This window comes from Pleurodeles waltl, chromosome 8, assembly GCF_031143425.1.
Source record: "Pleurodeles waltl isolate 20211129_DDA chromosome 8, aPleWal1.hap1.20221129, whole genome shotgun sequence".
NCBI lineage: Eukaryota > Metazoa > Chordata > Amphibia > Caudata > Salamandridae > Pleurodeles > Pleurodeles waltl.
This window is the reverse complement of record NC_090447.1, coordinates 16,545,805-16,569,054: the sequence shown is the minus strand read 5'-3', so window position 1 is coordinate 16,569,054 and position 23,250 is coordinate 16,545,805. Positions and strand designations below refer to the sequence as shown.

Here is a 23,250-nt window from a genome sequence, read left to right as displayed (position 1 = left end):
AAGTATTTTTTATTTATTTTTTAAGTGCCTTTGGGGGCCCTGAAGTGGGCCCCATACATGGCACTGGGTGCAATGTCCATGCTCAGGGGATCCTGGTCCCCTGTGCTGGCCATTGGAGTGGTGGGCATGACTCCTGTCTTTTTTAAGACAGGACTCATGTGGTATGGATGGTTTTGCATCAGAAAATAATGCTATGCTGGTTAGAGCCATTTTTTTTACTCTAACCGGCCTAATGTCATTTTTTGGTGCAAAACCTCCTTCTTCCATACCACCGGCCCCACCCGGCTAACGTCATTTTTTTTACGCTAACCTACCCTTTGCACCGGCTTGCACCATTCCATAAATATGGTGCCTGGCTGGTGCTCAGAAGTGGTGCAAGCCGGTGTTAAACTTTTTGGTGCAAGACTGCATTGGTGCAGTTTTGCACCAAAAAGTATAAGTCAGGGCCTGAGATCGCAAAGCACAAACTTAGTGGATCAAGCTTGCAAATAACACTTTTCTATGAACACCAAATCATCACGTGTGATTCAGTGTGAAAAGGAAGTGAAGAGACTTGGGCCCATATTTATACTTTTTTAGCGCTGCATTTGCATCAATAAATGACGCAAATGCGGTGTTAAAAAACTATAAATATGGGCCTTAGGGCCTGCGGATGGGGTTACTCTGTCACAAATGTGACGCATATCCCGTCTGCTGTATCACAATCCTAATATTTCCTATGGGGATCATAATACGGTGGTTGGGATGTCTGTCACGCTGGTAATGCAGTAACCCCTCCATCAAACTATAAATCAGGCCTTTGGTCTGTCTGAAGCTGCTGATATGTAAAAAGATAAATGATATTGTAAACAAGCAATTCTTCATTTTAAAGCACAAACAGAAAATAGTTACCCTAGGTACTTTTCACCCAAGAGGTAATGTAGGTCTGTTTGACCCATCAGTCAATGCCCACCAATTTCTTGTTCATCTAGAAAATCAGAGAGAAAGAATACTGTTTGCAGTAGCAAGGAGCGACTGTGCGCCCGATTCACAAAGGTAAACTTAGACCAAAAGTCTAACTTCACACCAAAAGTCTTACTTGTAGTAAAGTTAAATTTTTGGTCTAAACTTAGACTTTTGGTCTACATTAAGGCCCATATTTATACTTTTTTTAGCACCGCATTTGCGTAATTTTTTTACACAAAAGTGGCGCAAACTTACAAAATACAATTATATTTTGTAAGTTTGCTCTGCTTTTGCATCAAAAAATGACACAAATATGGCGCTAAAAAATATAAATATGGGTCTTAGACTTTTGGTCCATTAATGTTACTGAATGTCATCAAGAAAAGGAGAACCCTGCTTGCTCAGATAAATGTTTCTTCAGTAAAAAAATAGGACTTGGTGCATATTATGATGCATCGTCCCCTGTTCAATAACGTCAGATCTTGTTCAATAGCTAAGATTTTACACAACGAACATTTGGAGAATGCAGCAGAGAAATTATTTGTTCTGTTCAAAGACAACAGCAGCTGGTTTATATTTAGGGATGAGCTGGGGCAGTCAGGCAGCATTGTAGGCGATATAACAAGCTCAGCAGGAACTAGAAGTAGGAGTATAAGTGGAAGAATTTTATATCATGCTATTTTTACTTTTGGGCTTTTAATTAGAGTTATTTTTATTGCCTTTTGAATGTATTATTTATGACAAATTGTGTTTAAGTGGATGTTGGATGTACCTTTTATCGTGTGAAAGGCAATTATAATTATACTAAAGCAGAAAACACTTCTAAATTCTGCATCTCAGATAGTTAAATCTCTGCAACACACATTTCCCCAAGCACGGCTGGTCTTATCGGGGTAGTTTAATGTTCAAATATAAGGAAGCCATGCCAACCTGAACCAATCTCCACCAAAAAGTGTGAATTCAATAATCCCCCCAGTAATGACATCTTACTCTGAAAACCACCAGCTTGGGAAGGAATGTGTTACGGCCTTGGAAAGCTGAGGTCTCTATTTATTAAATGGCCACTTATCTCAAGATCAACCCACAGCCTTCACCAGGGTCACAAATAAATCCTCTTCCATCCTGGACTACGCATTTGTTGATTTTGAGCTATTTTCAAAGGTTACGCACTACAGCATTTCTGACAGGGTGGAAAGTGACCATTTTGCCCAGCATTTGGAGTTACTGTTGACACCCCCCCCCCAATCACCTCACACAAATGATTTACTGATAATCTCTTATCTCGGGCACCTAACATGGAAGGGAGTTGAAAATGAGCCTACAATGCTTTTCATATAAACTTTTGCACGCCAGCAGAACCCCCTACAAGGACCACATCTGCTGCACTTTTGGGAATCCCTGACTACGATGCTTTTGGGTTGTTTTGCAGCACTTTGCCAAACAAATCATAAAACAATTAAGAAAGGGGCCATTTGGTATTCTAAATCACCCCTGTTGTAAGAGAGAAAACTAAATAGTGCACTTAGAAAGCTATTGCAACAGGGCCCACTGGCCGGTCATGACTCCAGGCAACAAACAGTGGCCTTAAGGCAACAATATAAGAATGACATCAGGTCTGCAAAGCAGTCCCATCAGACCCAAGTATGGTTAAAGCTCTTACACACAACCAAAATGAAAAACAGTCATCTTTTCTGGGCTGAAATTAACTTCCTTGTAAATGAGAGAACCTGTCATCAAAACACAGGCATTTCAGAAGTGGATTAGTCAGCCGTCATCATGGTGGCATTTTCAGGGCATTAGAAAGCAAAGAAAGCATTGTCTGCTTTGCCCTCCAGGTCTCCAATTGCAAACCTCTGCGGAAACCCAATGGTTGTCTGTCCCGCACTTGCGAGTAACCCTCAAGAAACTGAGATCAGATGGGGCTCCTAACCCGAATGGTCTCCCCAACCGCTTATTTAAATGGGACCAAACGTTTTGGGCCTCAATCCTTACTCCATTGTTCAATCAGGCCTTTACCACCAATGTTATACCCCGCTCCTGGAGAGGCAGTATCTCGCATCCCATTAACAAAGCCATTTCAAGATCAGATCCAACAAATTACCTTTTAATTGCTGTGATAGATGTGGAAGCTAAGATGTTTGCCTCCAATTTATTTTTGGACTTCGTAGAGTGGATCTCTGCAGCCAATACCATTCCAAAAACACAGACAGGTTTTAGGGCTGAAATCAAGACCACAATCAATCTTCTTGCAGGCTCACTTCTTGCTGAAAAAGCCAAAAGAAAACACACAACACTTTGCACCTGTTTTTTTCATTTGAAAGTCGCCTTTGACGAGGTGACGCATCAGCAACTATGGGCAAAGATGACTAGCTGGGGAGTGCCCCTAAAATTGTTTAATGTGGTGATTAACTTCTATACAGACTCTTGGGTCCAAGTAAAGATCAGAAATGGTGATGGAACTACCCAGAAGATCCCTATGCACACTGGACTAAAACAGGGCTGTGTGTTTGCACCAACATTATTTGATGTCTACATGGCGGCCCTTGATTCCCAATTAGCAGAAGTGGACCCCCCAAAATTAGTGAATGAACCGGCGCATGATTTACAATACTCTGACAATATTGTACTCTTCAGCCAGACACAGTTGGGCCTCTAATGTTTAACTTCTAAACTGGTGGAATATACAGCCACGTGGTGTCGCGTGGGCTCTCATTATCTGAAATGAGACTACTGGATTTCTAGGCGGCAGGATCTATAACGGTGTGGGGGACTGAGTCTGACCCACGTGTAAAGAAATATGTCACCCTAAATCCGGTTTTTGCTCCGGCTAACTAGCAGTGCCTCATTTCTCCCTTGGGGAAGAGATGATTGGGCAGCCGAGCGCATGACATCTTTGGAACTTCTCAGGGAAGTCGTGGTCACTCAGATCCAGACAAACTCTGTCATTTACAATATGATCTCATATACAAATGACAAAGACAGTATACGTTTTATAATGCTTTAATAAAACGACTGTATTTTAGAAAATAAGGCATGAGCCGCGATAACCAGAACCATACAACACAGTAGGATTGAGATAGTTACCAGGAGAGTAAAACATAAAAATATAGCAATCATTGTGCATTAGAATTTCTACTCTCCCTCTGCTTAATTTATTTAGAGCACAGCATGTTAAGTGTCTAACTTGCCTATCGGTATCACTGCAGAGACATTAGTCTTCATACCTGAGCAAAGGCCTGTGATCTTGGTTCAGCATCTGCAACGAGGCAATCAGCATCTAGTTGTGGTTCCCTGGTAGGAATCTCCCTCTCTCGTGTATTGGGACAGAGAAGTTATTTTATAACCTATATGTCAAAGTGATCACCAAATACGCAGAAATACCAAGTCTAAACTTCAACCACGTCTATCGGCAATGTACCAGACCATATCCTTGACTGAAGCACAGAGTGAGTGTGTTATGAAGAACATCAGTGCTGAAGTATGCAAAACAGTGTGATTATGAATAAAAAACAACACCGTAGAACTGGTTATCTGAAAATAACAGTACTTAGAAAAATAAAAGCACGCAGAGCAAAGTGCACAGAGGCTCTAGGCTACTAGCAAATGAAATAAAATACATCCAGGGCAAAATGCACAAAGGCCTAATGCCCAAAGCTAACGCATAAAACCAACCATACTACACCCTCCCCTTGTCGGTAGCAAGTGGTTCTAAAAACATAATAATATGCCCTAAATATAAGCGAATTTGAAATTATAGATCCATTTCGACAAGTTCAGAGGACAATAAAAACTTTTAATTTTTATTAATAAGCCGAATATAATGTCAATTTAGTATTGATTAGGAAAAAAAAAAAATAATAATAATACAATTGTTCAAATGGAAGCAATAGAGAGAAGGAATTCCTCCACCTCGACGCAGGTTAAGATCGGAAGATTTACGCCACAAAGAATCATGGAGCAGGTATGTTCCAAAGTTCCAAAACCATTCAGGGCGGCACCCCGTGTAGGGTCAATGATCGAGACAAACCCATCTTCCTCCAGGAAGGGAATCTCATAAACTGCCTCACGAAGCAAACGCAACCGAAGTGCACAAGTCTGGGAATGAGCCCTAATCGGGAACATCAACAGATCAAGATCGACCATAGGAGGGCGCTGCAGTGAGAGACAGAAAGCCAGTGCATGTTCAAACGAGCACCAAAGGCACCGAAACACGGGTTTCACACAGTCCAGGACCGGTCTGAATGAAAGAGACCAGTCACACTCCAAGTAGCCTAGGAGTGTTGCTCCAAAATGCTGCATCATGCGTTCACGACACAGCTGTGCTGATGGGAGCAGCAATAGTGGATCTCGTTGCGGTGGGACAGCCATTGCGAAAGAAAAGCAACAGCAGCAAAATCCCAGCCAATAAAGCCAAAGTAATTGGGAAACCCCCAAAAATGCTTCCGAAAATCGAATGTATAGCCGCAGGTATCAAACCGAATATAGAAGAGAAGGTGTGAGCGAAACCAACACCAACGGCTTGGAAAAAATGTGCAATACCAGTAGCTCTGGATGCATTAAATATACGTCCCACAAGTTCACCAAAGTGACTCGGAAAGTTAGTATTCAAAAGGGACTGTATTTCTGCCGACGACCTTGCCACTTGAAGTGCGTAGGTCTCGCTAGCAGATGTAAGGGCTACATGCTTTTGAAACAATAAAGCTTTCAGTCGACTCAACTTATCGAAATTAACCTTGGAAGTAGCAATATGAGGCCAGATGTCCGCTACCTCCCTAATTTGAGTGGGGGGATACAACACATTCCCGCAGCATGTAACGGCCTTGCTGACAACGACAACGTAAACTATTCCGGGACGCAAGCCACAGCAGCGCTCGCTATTGAGAACAATGTAACTGCCGTTAGAAAGCACCTGGAAAGTGTTTTTAATCACGGGGACTGGAACTCCCTTCAGATAACAAGCTAAGTTAGCAATCGAAGCATTACAAGCTCCGTGCAGTGACAGCTGTTTACAAACCATGGAATGGCTGACAGAAGCTTCGCATTCGCTTCCACTAAGAAAAACCTCTCTCAAACCATTGACACATCTGTACTGAAAGGGAAGGTCCCACACCTCATGTATATAACTGTCTCCCAATAGTTCATATCTACCCACCGGAATATGTTTCAAACATGATGTAAATTGTAGAGTGGAAATAGGCATATTGATAACTCCATGTATCAACCATTCAGCTGACGGAATCTCAGCCACCGTAAAAGGCAGTTTTTCCAATTTTTCAATATTTAACATAACATAAGTCGCTTCCTTTTTAGCCATCAGTTGTTGTTGACGAGTCAAATTAAACGAGATAAAAATCTCCTTGGCGCGAATATGCTGCCATGGAACCCGACCTGCCTTCAAGGTCTGAAGAGTCCAACCCAGCTGCATGATGGACCGTGTCTGACTCTGCCCATGATACAAAGAAGACATATCTGATTTAATAATGTCGATAGCAGAGGAAACAATGTTGTCAATCGTGTAAACTCGGTCAGACAGCGTATGCATGCCATTATCAACAACAGACAAAGCTTTCATCAAATTTTCTTGATCAATCTGCCTTAATCGGGCCGCAGCTTCCTGTTGTGAAAGTTTCCAAATCTCATTATAAACCTCATATATGAACCTCTTCTTTCGTGGCACCCTGGGACCTGACAAGAAATCTTGTAAATCAGTATCATTAGACAGTAACGTGAGGTGTAACTTAACTGCATCCAGCGTGGACGTCTTCAACCATTGCTGACAAAGCTTTCCCACGCTGTATGTAGTTATAATATCAGCATGCGCCGGTGAAACATAGCGAGGGTCTGCCCTACTAGTCCTGAACCCCCCTGAAGAGGTGACAAAACGTTGATGACACTCATTAGTGTCTACAGGCCATAGTAACCACCCGCCGGGATGTAACAATGAAGTGTTAAGCGTACCATTCTGGACCCAGTGTGTAAATTCACCAAAAGTAGCGTTCACATAGTGCTGCCAATTCTTTAATTTAGAAGGGACGGGTATTCCAGGCAAATTCAACTCTCTAATTGTTGCCAAGCCTAGACAACTAGTTTGTTGTACTGTGTCATTGAGGAAAATCATTTGTACAGGGATAATACATGCCCTAAATAATGTGTCCCTGCCTTGCATCTGCCAATTTTTTGTTCCCCAAACACTTTTTAGGTCAATAGTCTTAAACCAATAGTCATATCCTTCGACCGAAAGTTTTGAAACAAACATATTAGAATATAACAATTTAGTGTCGGTCAACAACATTTGCTTATTAGAATATGGAGTGACTTTGAAATAGTAAGACTTAGCATTTCGTTGATCATGCCCAGAAAAATAAGCAAATTTATCATAATAAGTTTTCAAACTGCCTTGTGGAGGAGTTGAACAATGTTCCCATTGCACATAATTGAAAATGGACTTAGGGCTACTAGCTTTGTGAATAAAATAGTGTCCATAATAGTTGTAGCAAAACATGTCACCATGATTATTTCTAAACTGGTCGCATCTTCATCATCATAAACAGTATAATACTGCAAGTCTGATAACATCGAATCTACTGTCTTTACATCCCAATCATCAGAGACAATGCCTGGGATAACAATATCATTCATTGACAACTTGAGGACATACGGTATTTGAATTAATTCAGTCGGACCATATATATCAAACATTACTTTATCCCACACAATCCCATCCGGAACCGGTATCGCAGAAATGTTAACATTGGAGAGATCTCTTCGAACCATGTGAGATGAAAAATGTGGTTTCAGCACAGTCTTGACGTGTTCAATGTCAGAACGATCAGGAAGAAAATGACCATGTATTACTAGAAAAAAAGTAACTACAAATCACAACCATAAAAATATAGTCATGAAGGCCATAAAAAACAACAAATAGTTCCAAGGAAAAACAAAATAATTGTATTTGAGCCAGGACAGTAGCATACGTGGACCTCGGACCGAAGACACTGTGGACACAGAGTCGGACATTACATCATCAGTGTTATTAAAGCAGCCAGAGGCAGTTCTTGCAAAAGGTGCAACTGTGAACATAGAAGCAGATGGAGGCTCCCGCCGAGGTACACTATAAACCACATGTTCAGCAACGTCAGTTGAACGAACAGCAACCTGATCGCAAGAATCCAAATTAATCGTTGTCTGTGGAACAATCGCAAGATCATCTTCCACCCTCCCCATGCACGGAGAGGTAACAGTATCGGTGTAAATCACCTGCAGCGGGACTTCTTCCCCAGTAGTGAGAGGGATTCCGGAACTACTGGGTGTCCCTCTTGGTCTGCTGTGCAGAATCGGCCACATGTTGTAACTTGACATTATCAATAGAAACACAACGATTTCCTTTGGCCCCTCGCAGCGGTGGTAAAATCACAGTTCTTGTGCCGCTTACCCCTAACACCGGTACTGGTGCTCGATAAGAAGGACCAAATTCTTTCTTTACTGCGACCTTTTCACGCACCAGATCCCCAATCCTGGGTATCCAACCAGTAGGTGTTACTGGCTCGTCCTTAATTCCTGAGGAGGCAGCATTCGCAGAAGAGTTATCTTCACGGAATTGTTGTAAATCCTGCAAAACAGTGACACGATCATTTATGTCAAAGGGCGTATCTGCCGCCTCCACACCAGGACCATCTAGATCAGGAACATACATTCGTGTTCCAAACAGGCACTCATATGAAGTACGACCCCCCAGTGACCTTCTAGGCAAGTTATTAAGTGCTCTTTGTACGGCATAAAGGTGGGCTAGCCAACTACGACCCGTACCTATAACTCTGGCCGTTAAGGATTGCTTTAAATCACGATTTAATCGCTCCACGACAGAATTTCCCGCGGGATGAAATGGAGACGAAAATTGGAGCTGGACCCCCAACGAAGCCATGGCGTCCCTGAATGCCTTAGAGGCAAAAGCAGGGCCCTGGTCCGAATGAAAAGCCGCAACTGCAAATGTATCGACAAAGATGCGCAAATCTTTAATAACAGTTCGAGCGTCAGCCGAGCGTTGTGGCCAGACCCACACAAATCTGGAGCATGAATCTACAGCAACCAAAATATATTTGTATGCACTATCTGGTGTCAGTGGACCACAGTGATCTAAGTACACACACTGTAAAGGTTTATTTGAAATCAGAAGGGGCGTCTGCTGCAGGCGTTTAGCCGACAAAGCTTTAATTTGCTGACAAATGTCACAACAAAGGACATACTGCTTTGTCTCCTTATATAGACCAGGCCACCAATAACGGGCCTGTAAAAGTGAAATTGTGGCTGCCACACCAGCATGTGCAAATGCCACCCCCTCATGTGCTGCAGATATTAATCGAGATCTCTCAAGTTTATTTGGTATTTCACGTACACCAACGCCTGGAATATTAACAACAGCGTTCAGTGCACTATTCAAGCAGTAACTATATTTGGAAGGAAACCCTTTAGGAAACGGCTTGCCATCAGCAGAAGCTTTTATGGCAGCCGAAATCTCTGTGTCTGGTTTGGAACTCGAACGAGTTACAGCGGCCACAGTGGCTACAGCCACTGCTGATTTCGCGGCTTCATCTGCCATTGTATTCCCAGCAACGTGTATTCCAACGCGCTGGTGTCCAAGTGTATGTACAACATGGACATTAGGAAGCGTCTCTTTTAGATCCGCAACCTTACCCCACAACAATTTATGTTTAATGGTGTTGCCTTTAGAATCTCTAAACCCATTCATTTTCCAATAGTGTAGATATTCATTGAAAGACTGCACACAATAGTAGGAGTCACAGACCAACAAGGTCAACATCGTCTGTTCTGCATGTTCCAACGCTAACAATAGAGCTTTGAGCTCAGCCAGCTGTGCCGTACAATCTCCCAAGGTTTTAGTATAAGTATGTCGGGGGCAGAACACGTCCCCCTCCATCGCGCCACTCACCACCGCACATGCAGCAGAATACTGCTGTTTAGTCCCAACCGCTGGTTGCGCAGAACCATCAGTATACATGACCACTTGGTACTGGTCAATAGGTAATGTGCCAGCAGGGACTGGGTATTCTATTTCATATTGTAGAAATTCTTGAGTCTGCAGTTTTGGGTCAAAAATGTAATCTACATCAGAGGCTGTTAAAGACGTAGCCCATTGTATCCATCGCGGGTGTAAAGCTTTTGAATTGGGAGCACTCGCTTTAGTAACAGCCTCTAGGGCCGGAACCGGAGAAACGACAATGATGCGTTGGCCCTGGGCAAGTGGTCTTTCTTTAATCACAGCCATCTGTACTGCAGTAAGTATTTTCTCTGTCTGTGCAAAGCGTTGTTCTGCAGAAGAATACAAGTGAGACTTGTACGCTATCGGGACTGCCTCACCTTAATTAAAAGTGACATACGTAAAACCCAGTGCCCCAGATATTACCCTGATGACTAAATGTGTCTTATTGTCCCGTGTATGTAAGTGTTTAACTGATAAAAGATCAGCCTGTAATTCTCGTAATATCTGTGTATGCTCAGTCGTCCAAAATCTACTTGAAAAATTCGGACGAATCAATTCGTACAAAGGTTTTATACGCATAGCATATTCAGGAATGTACGTTCTGCCAAAATTCAGAAACCCCAACAATGACTGTAGTTTCCGAACCGTATTTGGAGGCTGCAATAGAGCACATTTCTCCAGAAAATGTGGTGCTAAGCTCTTACCCTCACTCGACAACTCATATCCCAGGAAAATGACACTGAGGAAGGCAATGTTTGATTTTTTAAAATTAAATTTATATCCAATATCTGCAAACCCCACAACAATGCGCGATACACGCCTTAGATGCTGCAGAATCTCATCGTCCGTCAGATATATGTCATCATCATATGATAACGCTTCAGGGTCCAACGCGTGTAGCACTTCTGTAACACGAGCTGAAAACAGTCCTGGGCTGTTTTTATACCCCTGAGGCAAACGACAACAATTTTTCTGGGAGCCAAACGCACTGAAACTGGTATAGTCCCGACTTTCGGGTGCTATATTTTGGCAGAAAAACCCATTCGAGATATCCAACGTAGTTTTGTATTTTTTACGCACTATATTGTTCATAAGCGCTGCACTATGTGAATTTTGTATCGCATATGTGCGTGTATGACTATTCAAATGTCTGTAATCCACTACTATCCTATATGAATGGTCCGGTTTAGAAACTGGAAATAAGGGATTATTCATCGGCGAGACACAGGGCTGAATTACACCCTGGTACTCCAATTCTATCAGAATTTGTCTAACCGATGCCCTAGCCTCAAATTTGATAGGATACTGCGGTTGTGGCTGAGGTTCGCCCTTTATTGGAATTACATGATAAGGTGATTGTTTATCCCACCCCACATTATTTCTATATCCTCTCGCTTAGCTGGTATCTTACCCATAACTGAATGCACAGTGGCCGGATTAATACCCGGAACCATTGCCTGTGGGTGCGCTGGAGCAGCTCGCGCTGCTTTTGTATTCATGCTTTGCATTACAAACTGAACTACCCTTCTATATATATTTGTTAACTCTCCATATAAACGACGGACATCAACCACTGCCAAATTACCAACCGCAGGATATGGTGTATAAGTGGCCAATAAAGGCCAGGTTGGACCATCATTACTTAAGGGACCTAGCCTAACTTGTGCCACGGTATGGGGGAGGGCGCCATCAAGCCAATTATGGTGTTCTTGATAAGAGAGAGGTATCTCTAAATATGCATATGCCCTGTATTGTCCAGGGGCATTCGCAACTGTATATTCATGAAACGTATTCGTACCCCCATCAACTGCTGGAAAAATGACCCAAGAATAAAAAAGTTCCGTTCTATATGCTGCATGGGCATCTACCACAAAAGTGACCGGACCCCCTTGGACAGTTAGTCCATTTGCCAGCAAGTGTCCTGTGAGTGGGTGACGCATATTGATAGCTATATTAACTATAACAGGGTTCGCCATTTGTCAAAAATAGTCCGAAATCCAAAAAGGGCACACCAATATTGGGGTTTTTTCCTTTCAAAGTTCAAGCTTGAACAACCAACCACTTTCGTGTTGGCGGAAACCCTCAGCCCACGGACGTCTCCGTTTACGGAACCGAGGAGTCAAATTATATATGAGATCGAGAGAGTCAGTCAGACCTAAACATTAGAGCCAGACCAAACGTTGGCGGCGCCATGTCGCGTGGGCTCTCATTATCTGAAATGAGACTACTGGATTTCTAGGCGGCAGGATCTATAACGGTGTGGGGGACTGAGTCTGACCCACGTGTAAAGAAATATGTCACCCTAAATCCGGTTTTTGCTCCGGCTAACTAGCAGTGCCTCATTTCTCCCTTGGGGAAGAGATGATTGGGCAGCCGAGCGCATGACATCTTTGGAACTTCTCAGGGAAGTCGTGGTCACTCAGATCCAAACAAACTCTCTCATTTACAATATGATCTCATATACAAATGACAAAGACAGTATAAGTTTTATAATGCTTTAATAAAACGACTGTATTTTAGAAAATAAGGCATGAGCCACGATAACCAGAACCATACAACACAGTAGGATTGAGATAGTTACCAGGAGAGTAAAACATAAAAATATAGCAATCATTGTGCATTAGAATTTCTACTCTCCCTCTGCTTAATTTATTTAGAGCACAGCATGTTAAGTGTCTAACTTGCCTATCGGTATCACTGCGGAGACATTAGTCTTCATACCTGAGCAAAGGCCTGTGATCTTGGTTCAGCATCTGCAACGAGGCAATCAGCATCTAGTTGTGGTTCCCTGGTAGGAATCTCCCTCTCTCGTGTATTGGGACAGAGAGTTATTTTATAACCTATATGTCAAAGTGATCACCAAATACGCAGAAATACCAAGTCTAAACTTCAACCACGTCTATCGGCAATGTACCAGACCATATCCTTGACTGAAGCACAGAGTGAGTGTGTTATGAAGAACATCAGTGCTGAAGTATGCAAAACAGTGTGATTATGAATAAAAAACAACACCGTAGAACTGGTTATCTGAAAATAACAGTACTTAGAAAAATAAAAGCACGCAGAGCAAAGTGCACAGAGGCTCTAGGCTACTAGCAAATGAAATAAAATACACCCAGGGCAAAATGCACAAAGGCCTAATGCCCAAAGCTAACGCATAAAACCAACCATACTACAGTGGGACCTCGAATTAAATCACAAAACAACCAAAGTGATCTGTTTTTCAGGCAAACCAAACATCAGCCACATGGGAGGCAGCCAGCAAAACACTACAAATATCTGAGAGTCATTCTGGATGCTGGCCTATCATATAAAGAGCATCAGTTCCAAATGCTAGGGGTGGCTCACAAACTATGATTTGCCTTTTTACAGTTGCAAAAAAAAGCTAGGCAGCACATCGCAGAGTCATCTTCTGCAGGTTATTGGAGTAAAATGTCTTCCCTCACTCATCTACGGCTCGGAGTTGTTCAAAGGGCGTGATGCCCCTTTGCTCAACTGGCTCCAGTCAGTTCTGTTTAAGACCATCATTCATCTTCCGAAGTATACATCCCAAGCACAGGTGAGATTAGATATTGGCTTGTTTCATCAAGCTCTGATCCGCTGGGGCGGCAATAATAAAAGCATGCTGGAAACAAAGAGCCACCCCTGCTGATACGCTGGCTGCCATGTGATGGGTGGAAATGGTGTTGAAACCAGACAACAGATCCTGTTGGCCATTTGTACTAAGGCAAGCTCTGGCCAACTTGAATTTACATGAAGCATGGAGCACCAATATTGACTTCTCTTTGTTTAAAAAAACTACAGATAAGGCCTCCAAACGTTACTCTTGGATGTCAGACAAAGCAGATAATGCAAGACAACATCAGAGCTGGTCAGTCCTTCACTCATACCCCTCCTGGTGTCCTCAGCCGTATCTAACGACCCACCTTGCAGGCATTATACAGCACCTTTCTTCAAATCCGTATGGGAGTTTTTATGTCCAAGGATCTGGTCCCATTGTTGAAGCAAACTTGGCCAGATCCATCCTGCCACCTTTGTGATTTGTGGAATGAAAGTGTCATATTTTCTGTGAATTTGCCTGGTGGTCACTCCTATGAGAAAGCAATTGCTATGTGCTTCTTTGAAAGCTTTACAAATTAGATCTTGTCGCACAGCTATATGGTGCTCTTTAATGGGCATAATATACAGCTAGCGGCTAAAGTCACAACACTTTTATTTTATGTTAAAGAGCTGCTCACTCAATCAGCAGAGAATTATGAGAGTCTTCCCATTTCATCCCTTTGTTCCCTAAACCAAAGATGGGTAACTTCAGGATGTAGTATTCTCTTTCTCATCAATGTTGGTTTTTTTGCAATATGCACTCATTTCTGGTCTCCTAGGCATAGGCTGAGAGCTTTCTGACTTTGCACAGGACAAGCCTTGCTGATTCTGCTTCCCTCTGCACTTTAGTGACTGGCTAGACCCGATCACCCTCCCATTTATGTCTAATTGCAACTCTGAGTTGGCGGATTCTTGATTAATCCTATAGATTTAAGTATAGTAAACAGGATTGCCCCATGTGTGCATGACATAATAAGCTGCTAATCCTTTAGTCTGAACATGTATGGGCCCCTCATCTCTTAAATATACAGACGCAGGCTGTTAATGCTTTGAGTTCAATTATAGACATGCCTCTTTTGTTTAAGAGGTTGATTTTAATTGCATTTTATTGTCTAACTAAAGCCTCATTAATCATAATGTTGCAGCAGTTATACTGCATAAGAATGGTAATATTTTAATATGTCCTTTTTGTATATGTAATGGTTTTAATTAACTATGCATAAATACATTCCTTACATACTTACTCAAATAATTATCCCAAAATTCGCAAGACGTAGGATGAGAATTTAAGGAACTCTGAACCTGATTGAGTTCTCATTGGACAAGTTACTCTGTAACAGCAGTGATGGATATCCTGTGGCCGGGATATCCATCACTGTTGTGATGGAGTTACTCATCTGCCAAAATCTCAATCAGGCTTTCTGTCGCCTCATATCTCCGACACTTTTCTTGCACCAATAAGTTCACCTACAAGACTAAAATACAGGCCCTCATTACGACCCTGGTGGTCCAAAGACTGCCAAGGCTGCGCTGGCGGTCTCACCGCCGACAAGTAATTTAGCGCAGCACACATCCCTGCATTACATTATTCTGCACCAGGGACACATCCAGGGGTGCTGCATGGGTTTTCCGAGCAACATCCTTGGATTTTAACACATTTCCTGATTTACAAGAACATGTAAACCTGAGAATGTGCTGAAAAGATTTGCCTCCCCAGTAGAGGTGTAACAAGGAGAAATATCTTTATTTATCCTCGTTTTTCGCCTCCAGTCTCTCAGGATTGTTTTTTTGCAGGAAGGTGCCCAATTCTGCATGCAACACAAGCACCCTTGCAGCATGGTGCAAGGGTGCCTGAGGTGGCGCTAGGCTGCCAGAACGTCACCAGCACTGGGAGAAAGGAGAGGATTGGTCCATATTGGATAAATATGATGCATTGCTGCCCTTTCCCTGTGGCGCAGAGCGGCGCAGCAGGGTGAATTGCTGCAGTGCCCTGCATCACAAAGCCCATTTATATGGTCTTTAGTCCCTGGTGTACATCAAATCTTTCCTGATGTCCCAAACTGCTGTCTAGAGGTGATTAGAAGTGATGGAGGAGTTAATTCAGATCCAGGTTTCTTTGTGAGAGAAGGCCGTTCTGAAATCGAACTCCAGTGTACTGGAATCTGCAGATCAGAATTTGGTTTCCTAAGGAGCTGGGTTACTAAGGCATGTTTAGGTTTCTATGGAGCCACTAGGATGTTAGGGAGGCAATGATAAATCATGTGATGATATATATTATGGCTCATTGACACAGTTTGCTGATCTGAATGTGAAGCAGTTGGGTTCAATGAATAGTCGAGTTGTCTCTGAACTAGAAGCATTGGAGCGGGTGAAACATGTCCAACAGGGGCCTGAAGAGTATTTGGGCTACTGATCTCCAGAGGGGGTATCAAGGGAATTTTCGCCATTAAACAAATACATAAAGTTATTCCCAAAGCTTTTATGAATGTGTTTTCTTGAATTCCCAGGCCCAGATTCATATACAGATATACACCAGAGTATACTCAGTCAAACTTCACATGCCTAGGACATCCTTCCACTGGCTCAGATGTCATCTCACAGCCTCAAATGTGCAGGTACCGCCTTTATATTTTAAAAGCAGAGCTGTATGCATAATTAGAGTTAAACATTTTGAGGCAAGCCTTATATATACCTCTGTAAGGCACAGCTTCTATGCCCCGGTATAGCACCACAGGACGAGACACAGCTATACAAAAGCAAGCCTGGCCTTGCCTAGGGCTGGTGAGTGGAGGTTTGCTCGAAGAGCCAGGTCTTCAGTTTCTGGTGGAATTCAAGCATTGAAGAGGCAGCTCTGATGTGTAATGTACTTTGTTCCAGGCTTTTGGAGCAATGTAAGAGAAGGACTGACCAGCAGCTATGAGGTTCAGTTGTTGGGGTAGGCTGGGCCATGTTGTGTAGGGCTTTGAAGGTGTGTTTGAGGAGTTTGAATCAGTGCAAGTGTGTGTATAGGAAGCCAGTGGAGCTCCCTTATGTATGCTGTGATGTATGTGCAGGGTGGAAGACTGAGTGCCTGCCAAGTTCTGGATGGTTAGCAGTCACCCAGGGAATTGCCTGCTAAAGGTTGTTCCTGTAGTTCATTTTGCTTCTGACTAGGTTGCAGGTGATGGTGTTGTGGGTGCTGCTGGGGATCCAGAACCATAGAAATATTTTCCTCAGCATTTTCAAGGTGTGGAAGCAGAGCAGGTGGCTGTGATGAGGTTGAACATGAGGTCATGTTTTGGTGGCTGTTGATGACAATCCCAAGTTTGTTGCCATAGTTGGTGGGTCCAAGTTCAGCCGGCCACCAGGTGGAGTCCCATTGCCACATGTTCTTTCCAAAGATCATGACTTCTGTCTAGTTGAAGTATGGTTTGAGACAGTTGGTATCAATCCAATTGGCCATTTCGGTCATAAAGTTGGAGAGCTTGGTCCAGGTGTTGGGGATTTTGAGACAGTGAAAATATGTTGAGTGTTGTCAGCAGAGACTCAGACATTGGTCTCATTGGAGAAGATGATGCTTGTGAGCCAGATCATGTAATTGTTGAACAAGGCCAGGTACTCTAAAGATGAGGTTGTTGTTGCAGGTGTAGTAGGGGGCTAGGCTAAGTGATTGTTTTTTTTCATTAGGGTGGGATACTGTGTCAAGGGCTGCGAAGAGGTCCGGGAGGATGAAGGCTGCTGTGTCATCACCGTCCAGGAACATACAGTTGTTGTCTGTTGCAGTGATGAGGGCAGTTTCAAAGCTGTTGTTTGGTCTGAAGTTGCATTGTGCTTTGTAGAGGATCTGGTGTCCATTGGGTGCTTGTTTATCAGCTTATCTAGCTCTCTAGCTTGTGCTTTTTCTAAGTCGCTCTTTTCATGTTTCTTAAGGAAATGCACAGGATTGATCACGAACAAGATACATTAACCTGAACCAAATTGTTTCTTGCACATAATATCCAGGAAAACATAAGAAATGATGGGTTGAATGCTTGCAAACGTCTGTGCCATTTTAAACAGAGACCAGCCATACACAAATCAGTCTTAGGCTTGCTTCAATAGAACGAGTCCAGCCCAAACTGCCAGGTCACCTCCAGACTGTAACAAAAGTAACCTAATGCCAGTTTCAGCCAATGTAGGTCTCAGTGAGGTTTACCACAGCCAACACATAACCACATCTAGGCAAACCCAATGCACTAAGGGTGTCGCAAGAAGGAATACACAAAGGTGAGGGGCGGAATGTTTGCATACATTTTAGCCACTGGAATTCCACTGGAGGCCGCATTCCAGTCATTCAGTTTTTTGCCCACTACGATACTTAAGAGAGTAGCCATATGGAAACCAGCCTTAGTCCTGGTCTTATAGGAACACCCCAGCCTGAACTCCCTCAGTAAAGAACAATGGGCCAGATGTATCAAAGGATTTTTCATTCGCAAACGGTGCGAATCTGTAAATTCCCCATTTGCGAATGCAAAATAGTCTTTCACAATGTATGAAAAGCATTTTTAGGGTGCATCAAAGGGGGGCCTTAGGCCCTCAGCACCCTTGGCTTTCCATTTCCTAATTTGGGAATTTCTAAAAGAAAATCGCAAATTAGGAAATGCAAAAACATTTGCTTCTCTAGGCCTTCAGGTCCATGGGAACAAATGGAGTCACAATCCCTAATAGCGATTCCCTAATAGAGATTAAGAATTTTGAGAATTTGCTATTAAAGAATCGCTATTTTGTTAAATAGCATTTTGCATTCACTAAACAGCGAATTCTCAAAATGTGCTATTTAGGAAATGAAAAATGTGAGTTTGATACATCTGGCCCAATATTGCTAGTCAAGCGGTTTTGATAACTATTTTATTTTAAAATATAAATAAATCCTATGGGCACTTCTATATTTAGCAAATGATCAATTCTGACTTGTGTTGTTTAAGGGCTGTAAAATGCTATGCTGACCACATTAATACAAAAGGGTTTTTCTTGGTGAAACCTCATGTAATTTCACTTGTGTCACTCTATGAATTTTGTGAATTTGCTATTAAACAAATACAAAATGTTATCTCTTAGCTTTTTTGAAGGTGTTTCCTGTATGCCTGGGCCCAACTTCATATACAGATATAGACCAGAGTGTGCTAAGTAGAATCTACTGAGCATACTGTAGTATAACATGATCAGGGAGAGCCAGATATGGGCAACTTCATCTGCACAGGACAGCCTTCAACTGGCTCATATACCTTTTGTGTATCACTTTTGCCTGCCCAAGGTATTACAAGAGAAGACTCAGTAATACATTTTTAAATGTTGATTGAAAACATATCTGGGCATACCCAATGGCCTTGCGCATCGCAGAGAGGAACACACAAAGGTGCAGGCTGCATGTTTGTATAAGTCTTAGCCACTGGAAAATCTATTGGAGGGGACATCCCAGTCCATCAGTTGTTTGCCCACTAAGCTACTTCAGACAGAACAGCTGCACTGAAACAACCTTAGTCCTGCTCTCATAGGAACACTCCCGCCAGAACTCCCTCAGTCCAGAACAATATTACTAGTCAAGCGGTTTTGACTCTTCAGAAGCTGGCACTATTTTAAAATGTGAATTTGGGTACTGCTATATGAAGTAAACTATCAGTTCTGATGCTTGTTGCTTAGGGACTGTAAAATGTTGACTAAATTAACATGAGGGTTTTTTCTGGTGAAATCTTAAGTAATTTCACTTGTGTCACTCTACGAGTTTTGTAAAAAAAAAAAGCTACAGGTAAGGATTGTAAGAAAGACACCTGCATCACACCTGCCATGTTCCCTGCTAATACCTCTCTGTGGTGCCATCTGTTCTGAGTCAGCCTTTCCTACCATCCTCTTTTGCTCACAGTTGGTCTGTGATCTCTTTCCTTAATACACTCACTGATATTCACTGTACATGTCGATCACTCTTACTGCACTCCCACTGTGTGTCATGAACAATCCTCCATACTGAGACAATGTCTAAATGTGTCCTCTCTGTCCTACCCCCTGCAGGTCCCACGCTCTGTTTGCAGTGAGAACTGTCCTCCTGGGTACAGAAAGGCTGCAAGAGAGGGAAAGCCCACATGCTGCTTTGACTGTGTCCCCTGCTCCCTAGGCGAGATCACCAATGGCACAGGTGGGCTTACTTTAAAGAAAACTCTTTATTTTAATCATCACTGTATTCATGCAGAATGTATATCTGATGAAAAGACCTGAAGAAAAGAAAATGTCTATATTGGCAAGGCAGCATTCAATTCACAGCTGAATGAATACAAACATTGAGTATGTTTTTGCTTGCCACTATAACAGACTTGGGCTGGACTCCTAGTGCCACCAAACAGTGAAATCTAGTCTGGTTTTTAGTAGCTCTGTTCTCCACACAGTTGTACTCAGATGACCTTCACTGATTATAAAAAACATGGATTGTTTAATTACCATTTTCCTTCAATTTATTTTTTAATACGGATAATGTGTAGGAGTCTATTACAGACATTTTACAGAGACATTTTTTTGTTTATGGTTTTCAACACCATGCAGCACCCATTAAAAAGTTCCTTTTAGATTCAAACAGGACCTCACAGATGAGAAATTGCAGGGTCTCGCTGAGATTGTTTGCAATAATATTAATGCGCTGCTGTTTCTAAAGTAGTTTATTGACAGATGGAAATATTATTTCATCATCATACAAGAGATAAAAAAACAGTAATTACAGACATTGGATCTAAAAGATTAAGATGATAATACAAACACAGTTAAAAACCCTTTCTAAATTTAAAAACTTCATGAAGTTCGAGAATCTCAGGAAGAGGTGGAACAACCTACGGGGAAGGTGCGTTCCGTGGTCTCAAGACACCACCTTGCAGTTCAGCGGACTGGCAGCGGACCCCCACCTCCTCCCCGACAACTAACAACATGGGAGGAGCAGGTCTTGGCAATTCTGCATCCTGAGGGCCTCGCAGGAGTAGATGGAGGAATGGACTCTGGTAAGTCAAAGCTTTACTATTAAATCCCCACCCTTCCTGCATGCCATCACATACCCCCACCCTTACCCTCACCCCATCACCCCTACTCCTCACAAATGTCCCACTATCACAACCCATACATCCCAACACCAAGCCCTGCATGCAACAACAAAGCATGGACACCCATCACCAAAGCATGGCCACTGCACATACCCATACACCCCCCTAAACCACCATCACACAAGGTCCCACACAGGAATGCAAGAACTGGGGTACACGGACACCCACCTATTGCACACCATGGCACACACAGATGTAATAAACATCCTTTTATACCCCTGCAGGACCCCTACCCAACGTCACCGGACAGGAGGGTCCACACATGTCCACACCACCAACAGAAGAGGCCCACAGTGATGACAGCAGCTCTGTCCAACTGGATCTAGATGACCAGCCCGGCCCATCGGGGACCTCGGGACAGTCGGCTCCCCTCACACAGTCACAGACCACTACAGAGCTTTCCCCCTCTGGAAACACCAGCACAGCACCCACCCAGCGGGCCCATACCTCTGTCCTCACGACACGTCAATCAGCAGTGTGTCCACCACTACAGGGAACCCAGGATAACCCACCACCCCAACAACAACAGGGACCTGGGGGCAGTGGTAGTGGGCACACGGTCCAGGGGACGGAGGCCCAGGAACACAGGGGAACTGGGAGGGCTGCTGTGCGACAGGGGGAGGACAGGCCAAGGGAACCCACTCTCCATGAGGCCCTCTCCAACATCATGGGAGCCTACCACCACACCCAGGAGACGATGGCAACGGTACTGGCCAAGTTTCAGGAGACCCAGCGCCTGCAGGAGGAACAGTATTTGGGCTTCAGGGAGGAACTCAGAGCCATCAATTCCACCCTGGGCAGCATCGTAGGGGTGCCGAAGGAAGTACTCAACACCAGGAGGGACACTGTAGCACAACAAGGGGCCCCTGACACTAGCATGGATGATGAACTGCCCACCACCACCGCCAGCGTTAGTGGACAGGAGGCACTGCCACAGGACCACCACACCAGCACCCCACCCCCTGCAGAGGGAGAACCACCCCGCAAACGGTCCCTGAGATCCAGGACAAAGACAGAGAACGATGCCAAGACCCCCACCAAGAAATGAGACCACCCTGAATGTCATCCTTCTGTCCCACTTTGTCACCCAGTCCATCCTCAAACTGCCCCAGCTCCACTTCCTATGCCCATTTGGGCAATGCACCTGTGAGACTAATAGACTGGACTCTGCCATGGACATTCCTCCACCATCACCCCTGACCATTTTGCAACCCCCTCCAATATTAAGCACTTAAATAAACACCCTTGAAGCACAAAACAATCTGGAGTCAGTCTGTGATTTTGAAATAGTGTATTAGCAATTACAGTGGCAAAATGCTCTTTCAATTGTAATGTCAACATACCTATGTCACACAGCTCTAGTCCATGAGGAAACAAAGCAGATGTCACACAGTGGGACACACATCTGTGAAATCGTAAGGGAAAGTGACAACTCAGTGACCATACAGTGGGTGAAAACGACAGCTACTAGAGAGGTAGTAGTGTTAAAGTACATGCAGTAGGCAGGTTTGTATTCTTACCTGTGTCTCACTGGAAATATTGCAGGATCACCGAGTTCCTGTTGTCCATGTCCTCTTCTTCTGCTTCCTCGTCTTCACTGTCCACAGGCTCCACAGCTGCAACAAGACCGCCATCTGGACCATCCTCCTGCAGAAAAGGCACCTGTCGTCGCAAAGCTAAGTTGAGAAGCATACAGCAGGCCACGATGATCTGGCACACCCTCTTTGGTGAGTAGAATAGGGATCCACCTGTCATATGGAGGCGCCAGAACCTGGCCTTCAGGAGGCCGAAGGTCCGCTCTATTATCCGCCGAGTTCGCCCATGGGCCTCATTGTAGCGTTCCTCTGCCCTTGTCCTGGGATTCCTCACTGGGGTCAGTAGCCATGACAGGTTGGGGTAACCAGAGTCACCTGCAAATGTCGAGGGACAACTGTTAGACACACACTAACCTGTAGGTAGATCCCCAGACCCAGACAACCATTCCCACTGACTTGCTTCCAGGTGCTCACCTATTAGCCACAAACGGTGCATCTGGAGTTGACCCATCACATAAGGGATTCTGCTATTCCGCAGGATGTAGGCGTCATGCACTGAGCCAGGGAACTTGGCATTAACATGGGAGATGTACTGGTCTGCCAAACACACCATCTACACATTCATGGAATGATAACTCTTCCGGTTTCTGTACACCTGTTCACTCCTGTGGGAAGTGCCAAAGCCACATGGGTCCCATCAATGGCACATATGATGTTGGGGATATGTCCCAGGGCATAGAAGTCTCCTTTCACTGTAGGCAAATCCTCCACCTGAGGGAAAACGATGTAGCTCCGCATGTCTTTCAGCAGGGCAGACAACTGTCAGATCTGCCAGGAGGTCCAAATTCTCTGGATCTGCACGATGCTGAGTAAGGGTCCCACTTCCAGGCAACACCAAAGTCAGATGCTGTTATAGCACTGAACTAAGGAGGGGCCCAGCCGGGGGAAGGGGTTTATGGAAAGGGACTGCCAGGAAGGAGATCTGAAAAGGAAAAAGTTAATACCTAATCCAATAATAACTTTTACTCAAATAACACATTGCTCAAAAAAAACAATCTCACTAATATATTTTTCCTTT

At 43.7% G+C, this 23,250-nt stretch overlaps 1 protein-coding gene across 1 annotated transcript in view; it reads left to right on the top strand.

Moving 5' to 3' along the window:
* The window catches only part of LOC138249298 (extracellular calcium-sensing receptor-like), a 164,990-nt gene that overhangs the window by 100,350 nt on the left and 41,390 nt on the right, over nt 1–23,250 (top strand). Inside the window, exon 5 of the mRNA XM_069203255.1 lies at nt 19,568–19,691. Coding sequence (XP_069059356.1) covers nt 19,568–19,691 — 124 coding nt within the window. The remainder of the gene's footprint in view (nt 1–19,567; nt 19,692–23,250) is intronic.